The 7,803-nt window shown below is 42.5% G+C and overlaps 1 protein-coding gene across 9 annotated transcripts in view; it reads right to left on the bottom strand.

Moving 5' to 3' along the window:
• The window catches only part of PRELID3A (PRELI domain containing 3A), a 44,868-nt gene that overhangs the window by 4,504 nt on the left and 32,561 nt on the right, over positions 1-7,803 (bottom strand). For 3 of the 9 annotated variants that reach the window (XM_019627516.1, XM_019627525.1, XM_019627520.1), the window contains 2 exons: positions 4,443-4,811; positions 3,028-3,138 (listed from right to left, as the gene is read on the bottom strand). The exons of 2 other annotated variants lie outside the window; for them this stretch is intronic. In XM_019627516.1, the coding sequence (XP_019483061.1) occupies positions 3,034-3,138; positions 4,443-4,811 (474 nt within the window). In that variant the 3' untranslated portion in view covers positions 3,028-3,033. Of the gene's footprint in view, positions 1-1,578; positions 2,357-3,027; positions 3,139-4,442; positions 4,812-7,803 lie in introns of those variants that run through there. 4 more of the 9 variants (XM_019627517.1, XM_019627519.1, XM_019627518.1 and 1 more) reach the window with 4 other exon arrangements.

Genomic DNA, 7,803 nt, shown 5'->3' with positions numbered 1-7,803 from the left:
AAGTAACGTCCTCCACAACTAGACTGAAGAACAAAAGGACAGCAACTTGTCTGTTCCTCTTCCCCCAATTCCCCAGCGCTGTTCCCATCCCCCCAATTCCCCAATAAAAATCTTTTAAAAAAAAAAGTTGCTTTATGTCCCTGGGGCTTAAAAGCTAAAGAATCATCTTGATGTTTGAACCTATGCCATGTTCAGCACAACTCAGTGTTGGATTTCTTTTGCTGCCTAGAAGGCCAGACACTGTCGGTTGTTTACCAGTAATGCTCTTGCAAGCTGCTCTAATGAATCTGGCATTCTATGAATTGAAGAAGAGGAGAAACCCTTGGCTGTAGCTAGCAAGGAAGGACAGCCTTGAGCAAGCTTGCTCACTTGAAGTTTGCCCGTATATATTTTCTTTGCTTTGGTGCTTTTGACTGCAGGAATCGTCTGTCATTTCCTGGCCTACCTCCCCCGTGGTCCTTTTCCCTAGGGTGACCAGCCGAGAAGGTCACATCCCAACTCCTCCCAGGAGCAACAGTGTTTAGGAGAGTGGAAATGCCAAAGAGGAATTGAGGATTTCTGTAGTGCTAACCTGAATATCAAGTTCCTATGCAAATACAGTATTAACTCTGTAGGAAAGGATGTGGGAGAAAAAGAAAGAAGGAACAGCAAGATTCTGCACAGGTAAATCTTCTAAACAGTGTAGCTACTGCAGTATAGAATCTAAATGTGTAAACACAAAACAGAATAACTTCTACTTTTAGGAGAAGAAACTTTGAGCTTAGATATCCCAAAGAGAAAAGAACCATAAGAAAATTTCAGCTTGCCCACAAGCAAGGAAACATAATGAAGTAAAAGCCCCTTGGGTCATCCTGCCACAATCTCAAGGTCATTTCAGAAATCAGATCCACAGAATAGAAGCTCAGATAAGCACTGTGGGCGTAACTGGCTGCATAGTCCCACCTCCAAGTGACACCTATGACAGCCTAAAATTTCCTCCAGGTGTAACCAATGGTAGATGCACCTCCTTCATCGTAAGAACTGGACCTCTCTCTGTTACAAAATGGTATTCACTAGCAAAAAGGACTTTTTAGGACCCAGGAGCTTTCACCCTGATAACTGAAATAAACTGCCTGTAATTAGTGAGGCAGATTCTTTTCAGCAGTATATCTGGTTTCAAGTGTCTGAAATGGTTCTGACTAAACTATGCAAAATGGCTATCTGACATTGGAAAAGTTCCTTAACATTTCATTTCAGTTTCTTCAATTTTAAAGCAAGAGTATTGGACAAGGTGGTCTCTAAGGTCACTCTTACTTTCTAAACACTATTTCTCTGTCTCGATGATAAACCTGATTATGTATATGAGATCAACAATTAAGTTTCCGAACTTGCCAACGTGCGCTTACATTGGCAGCACTGTACAAACAGCTCAGTTTCATAACCTTGGTATGTCAATGTCTCACAGCTGTGTTCGTGTTGACACATGGCAGTGCCTTGCTGAGTGGTATCACTGTTGTGTGTTTTTGTGTGTTGTCATGAGAATATCTGAGTTTTAATTAGAGCAATGAACAAACATTAAATTTCTTGTTAAACTTGGCAAGTTTATTAGTCCAAGTTTATGGGGATAATGCCATGAAGAAAATGGCACTGTACAAATGGATTAGACGTTCTTCTGAGGGGAGAGAACACATCACTGATGAAGAGAGGTCAGGGTGACCAATAACAAGCAAAACTGATGAAAACATTGCAAAAAATCATCAAACTGTGCATCAAAATCGTCCGCTGACTGTGAGAAGCATAGCCGACTGCCGCGTCCCGCGCAGGAAGGGCGGTGGGGAGCGAGAGGGTTAAAGAAGCACAAGAGTCAAGTACAGAGTTAAAGCGGGGCCAGGGGGCTACAGCCGCTCAGGGACTGAGCTCCGAATCGGGCCAACGCATAGCTCTTCTGGAGAAACTTCAAAGAGGTGAAACTTGTTTATTCTAAAGTCCGTGTACTACATGCCTTATGGCTGTTTTCCATCAACCTGCCCCATTGTATTCCAACACGTGCTGTGCCTTCATACTCTCACACACACAACCCCCAGGATGGCATCGCTGTACTGCGACCATAAAGGTAAGGGAGATAACCGATATTCCATCAGGTCTCGGCATTCCGAAACACCCCCTTGAGGAAGCTTTACTGATATCATTCCATCGGGTCTTAGCATTCTGAGACACTTCTTCGTGACCTCATTAGGTCAGGAGTTGAGGGGGGCAGGGCGTCGACGTAGAAGTAAGGCAACATCTCCCCCTTTCTGTTTTTGCAGAAGGAGAAACACAGACTTTGCAGTTTCTTCATCTATTGCCCGCCAGAGGGCTTGTTGTCCACATCTGATGACTAAACAAAACAATAATAGAATAATCAATAAAAGTATAAGAGCACTGGCAAGTCCTCCACCTAGACTTTTCACCCAAGTAAGGGGCTTTAGAGTACAGAGTCCTGCAGCGGCGGAAAGGACGTTCTCTCCTGGGAGGAGCTGGAGATTAGCAGAAGACATTTGATCCACTTCTTGTTGCAACTGTAGGATATCTACAGTCAGGTTGGGTATATGTCCCAAGAGATGAGCTTGTACCTCCGACCACAGGGTACGTGTCTCATTGTAAGAAAAGAGTTATACAGTAAGTGGAAACATTCCAATCACATTTTAAGGTAATCATGATACAGAGACTTTCTAACTGGTCTTCAAGAGAAACAGTTGTTTCTAAATCAGCTAATCGTATGCTGATTTCTTGATCAATTCTAATCGTCTGGATTCCAAGTTTTGCCAGCATTTTCATGCCATTGTTGTACAAATTGGATAGTCTGCACCGTCTGGTGAAGAGCTACTTCAGGGACAGCAGCAACAGTGGTTATAGCTATTATTCCCATAATGGTTGCTATTAAAAGACCAGTAAATATGTTAGTCCTATGTAAAATCTTATGAAGGAGTTGTAAAACAACATGAACTGTTGGGGAACCTTCCCACACCCTAGAGGCTTGGACAGGGAGCCATAATCCTCGTCTTTGTCTCAGTATCATAATCTGGTCATGGGAGGTTCCAAAAATTGAGGATTGAGACAAATATAAACGACATTGAGGGCATTCAACCACTTTTGCAGTCTGATTAATAGTGAATTTTCCTGTTAAGAAAACAAAGTTTTAAGGCAAACTTGTAAATATAGCATTTCTGTCATTTCAAACCGAAAGAATAAATTTTTATTAGTATTTTTAGTGAGATTTTCTGTCCATATTTTATTTGGTTCAATGCTTAAAGCTACTTTCCATAAGGTCCTTTGAAATGGGCTCCGGATGCGTTTAATCATTCTTTTTTTTTTTTAATTGGGGAATTGGGGGGATGGGAACAGCGCTGGGGAATTGGGGGAAGAGGAACAGACAAGTTGCTGTCCTTTTGTTCTTCAGTCTAGTTGTGGAGGACGTTGCTTCACTGGCCCAAGTTGGCACCATCATTGAGCTCTTCCCGGGCGAGGCAGATCAGTCGCCAGATTCTGGATGGCCACTCACAGCGGCTGCTGGCCGCTCACGCTGGCTGCCGGCTACACATGGTAGCTTATGGCAACCCACTGCAGCAGAGGCTGCAGCCCACGCCGTCACCTGTGACTCATGGCAGCCCAGCTCCAGGTTGAGCTGTTGTTCAGCATCTTAGCTGTGGAGGGCAGTGTCACTGGCCCTCATATGTGGGATCTGAACCAGGGCCCTCTGGCATCCCAAGCCAGCTCTTAACCAACGCTCCACTCGGCCGGCCCACATTTAATCATTCTTAACTGAGGTGGGGCAAGAGCCCTATCTTTTAAAAAAAATAGAAATATTAAATGGAGACTCAGTGATTCAGGGAAAGCCATAATAGGATATCTGTCTCCTCATTTGTTGAGGTTCAGAACACTTTAAACGGGAAAAGAAACGAATGGCAGCCCCAAAGGGACCCCAGTCAACAATGGTTTCATAATTGTTGACTACTACCCTGTACAGGCTTCCCCGACATTCATCCCAGTAGATTCGAGATTCATTTTTATCCCAGTGATTTTTTAGAGGACAGGTAGGGGTCAGGGGAGGGAAGTTATGAGTGCTAACTTGTTGGGTAACAAATCTTTTTTCCAGTGATCATAAGTCCCTGTAAGTGTCATTTTCCTTTCCACTGGGTATAGCCCAGGCTTGATTGGAAAGAGGTAGAAACGGAGGAATAGAACCAATACATATAGGTGTATTTAAATAGCCCAAGGATGTGTGGCCATAAAGAGTAAAATTTCATCCTTCTTAGGAAATTACAGACCCCTTGGATCCTCAGGTTCAGGGAACCAAGAACTATCATTGATATAAATCAGAGGAGGATCATCATTCCAAGTTACAGGAGTTAATAGTGGGGGATTGGGTATATAAATCCAATAAGTAAAATTATCGTTGAAACACTAAGTGGAAGACAACTTACAACAGTGAAGACTGCCAACATGGACACTAGCATATTGGTTTCTATTTTAGGAATATTTTCTTCCATCAGCCGGTGTTCAGCTACTTGTGTTAGCTTTTTTAATTGCCCCCAGGTAGGAAGAGAAGCACTCTTCATTCGCGGGGTTACCATACGAGATGCAGAGGAGGTTGTTGGCTTTGGACAGACTGGTTGAAACGAGAGATTAGACATCTCAATCATTGGAGGTTCCTCATACTCCGATCTGGACCAGTCGGGGGACCAATCATATCTCACGATCTTTGGCCGTATCGGCTTCCTTTTCTTTGGTGTGTTGCTCATGGTACCGTTTGACACACCGGCCAGGTACCCACAAAGGACGTTCTTCTGGACCTGGAAAAATACAAGCAAAGCCTCGTCCCCATGTCATTAAAGTTCCTAAATGCCATTGATTAATCTGAATGTCTTTCCACCAAATGGGCACATTTTCCAGTGACCTTGGGCTGTTATGAAAACGTCTTTCAGCTGCAGTTTGCCCAAGGTGTGGTTCCATGCTTGAACTAGATGAATTCAAAAAATTTAAAGTAAACATAACTTTTGCCAGTTGCCCCTGTGGGGTTTCTCTTAGGTCTCCCCCTTTCTGTTTTTGCAACTGTTTCTTTAAGGTTGAATTAGCACATTCCACAATGGCTTGATCCTGTGGGTTGTAAGGGATGCCTGTGGTATGAGTAATACACCAAGTGGCCAAAAGCTTGCAAACTTAGAACTGGTGTAAGCAGGCCTATTGTCTGTTTTAATGTTCTTAGGGAGGCCCGTAATAGAAAAACAGGTTAATAAATGACAGCAAGAGTGGCCTACTGTCTCACCTGTCTGAACTGTAGCCACAAGAAAGCCAGAGGCAGTATCGATAGTAACATGTACGAATGAGGATTTTCTAAAGGCGGGGACGTGACTAATGTCCATTTGCCAGATATCATTAGGAACGAGACCTCGAGGATTTACTCCTTCAGGACATTCCTGAAGTGCATTAAGGATCTGACAGGTAGGGCACGTCTGTATTTTTTTAATTTTTTTATGGGAGAGTGCGAACGCAGTCCCCCATTACCACAAATTATGCAGTCGAGTTTCCCACATTTGGGGAAATCGCAGGGGTCAGCACATCCGGAGTGCAATGGATAAGCCTCGCCCTGGGAAAACCACCTTCGTGATCATTGTATCTCCCCTGCCAGGTAATGGGCACGTCTGTATTATATGACGAGGCTGTTTGTTTGTGATAGAGAAACCTGAACGCAGACCACCCGCATTAGTATGAGTTAAAGAATGAAAATACGTTTCCTCAGCAACTTGGACACTAAGGAATCAGCAATCGAATTGTCTTGTGTCATCGGACCCAGCAGGGTAGTATGCACATGAATGTGCATGATAAAGAAGGGGTGCTGGCGGTTTCTCACAACCTGCTAGTGTTGACTAAATAAAATTTGAAGAGACGGGTTTGAATTATAAAATAGAGACGCCGTCTCAATGTTCTGTACTGTATGAACTACATAAGCCGAATTAGAAACAATATTCAGAGGGTCAGAAAATGTTTGCAAAGCAGTTAATACCGCTACTAACTCAGCCCATTGAGCCAAAGTGTAATATGTGTGTATAAGCTGATGACCTTTCTCACTGACAATTGCTGCTTTGCCATTGCTAGATCCATCAGTGAAAACTGTCAGACCCTGAGAAATAGGTGTCTGCCTAAGTTTTTTAGGTAAAATCCAATTAGTTTTTTGCAGAAACTGAAACAATTTGTTCTTAGGATAACGATTGTCAATAATCCTGTAAAAGTCACTAATGGCAATTTGCCAACACTCAGCATGAGTATTCAAATGAGATATTTGTTGTTTCTTAAAAGGAACTACAATTTGATTAGTCTCTTTCCCATTAAGATGAAGGACTCTGGTCCAAGCTCTTGATATGAGTTCAGAAATTAACTCCACATAGGTAGGAAGAGATTTAACAAAATTGTTAGGTAAAAAAAGCCACTCAACCAGATCATCTTGTTGTACAATAACCACTGTAGGCGAATGTGGCGTAGAGAAAATTAAAATCTGTAAAGGTTGACAGGGATCCACACGTTGTATTTGAGCTTCTTGTATTTTTTTGCTCAACAAATTCTAATTCCTGATTAGCTTGAGGGGTTAATTTGCAAAGACTATCGAGCCTTGGAGGTCCTCGTAAAAGGCCAAACAAATTACTGAGAGCATAGTTAGGAACACCTAGAGTGAGGACGTAGCCAATTAATATCTCCTAATAATTTTTGTAACTCATTTAAAGTAGAAACCTGGTCTCTTCTGATTTGAACTTTTTGAGGTCTGATAGACAGTCTGTCCACAACAGCACCCAAATACTGTACCGGTGTGGTTGTTTGAATTTTATTTGGAGCAATGTAAAGTCCTGCTAAATCAAGCTGCTTTTTAAGTAATTCAAAACATGCAGCCAGCTGCTCCTTTGAGGATGCAGCACAGAGTATGTCATCCATATAATGAATGATATAACAATCAGAAAACTCAGTTCTTACTGGTATAAGAGCTTGAGCTACAAAAAGCTGACAAATGGTTGTGCTATTTGCATTCCCTGTGGAAGTACCTTCCACTGATATCTCCTCATAGGTTCTTTATTGTTAGTTGAGGGAATTGAAAATGCAAATTGAGGGCAATCTTGAGGATGTAAAGGGATTGTATAAAAACAACCCTGTAAATCAATAACTATGAAAGGCCAATTTTTGGGGATCATAGTAGGTTGTAGGAGTCCAGGCTGCAATGCGTCCATGGGCTCTATAACAGCATATACAGCTCTGAGATCTGTGAGCATTTGCCATTTTCCTGATTTTTTTTCTTAATGACAAATACTGGAGAGATCCAGGGACTAATAAAAGGTTCTATATGACCTTGTTCTAATTGATTCTGTACTAATTCTGTTAAGGCCTCTAAGTTTTCCAGAGAGAGGGGCCACTGTTCTATCCAGAGAGGCTTACTATTAGTCCATTTAAGAGGTACAGGAGTTCATAGCTCCGCAACAGTGGCCCCCATAAAAAAGGCTTTTGCTGGTCTGACTTATAACCTAGTCCTTCTGTTCCCTGCTGTAATGAAGGCTGAATAGGCTGAGTAATTCCCTGATTAAATCTTCCTAACCCTTTTCCTGGCTGAAATCCCATTTGATTCATCACCTTTTGACTTTGCGGGGCGATACTGTCTGGGAGGGATCCAAATTTCTGCCTCCCATTGTGTAAGTAAATCTCGACCCCATAAATTGACTGGAATGTCAGCAACATAGGGTTGTAAAAATCTTTGTTGGGGCCGGCCGAGTGGCGCATTGGTTAAGAACTCGCTTGGGATGCCAG

Source organism: Hipposideros armiger, unplaced genomic scaffold (genome assembly GCF_001890085.2).
Source record: "Hipposideros armiger isolate ML-2016 unplaced genomic scaffold, ASM189008v1 scaffold_735, whole genome shotgun sequence".
NCBI classification, from domain to species: domain Eukaryota; kingdom Metazoa; phylum Chordata; class Mammalia; order Chiroptera; family Hipposideridae; genus Hipposideros; species Hipposideros armiger.
Note: the sequence above shows the minus strand (reverse complement) of the source record. Positions and strands in the feature narration are given on the sequence as shown.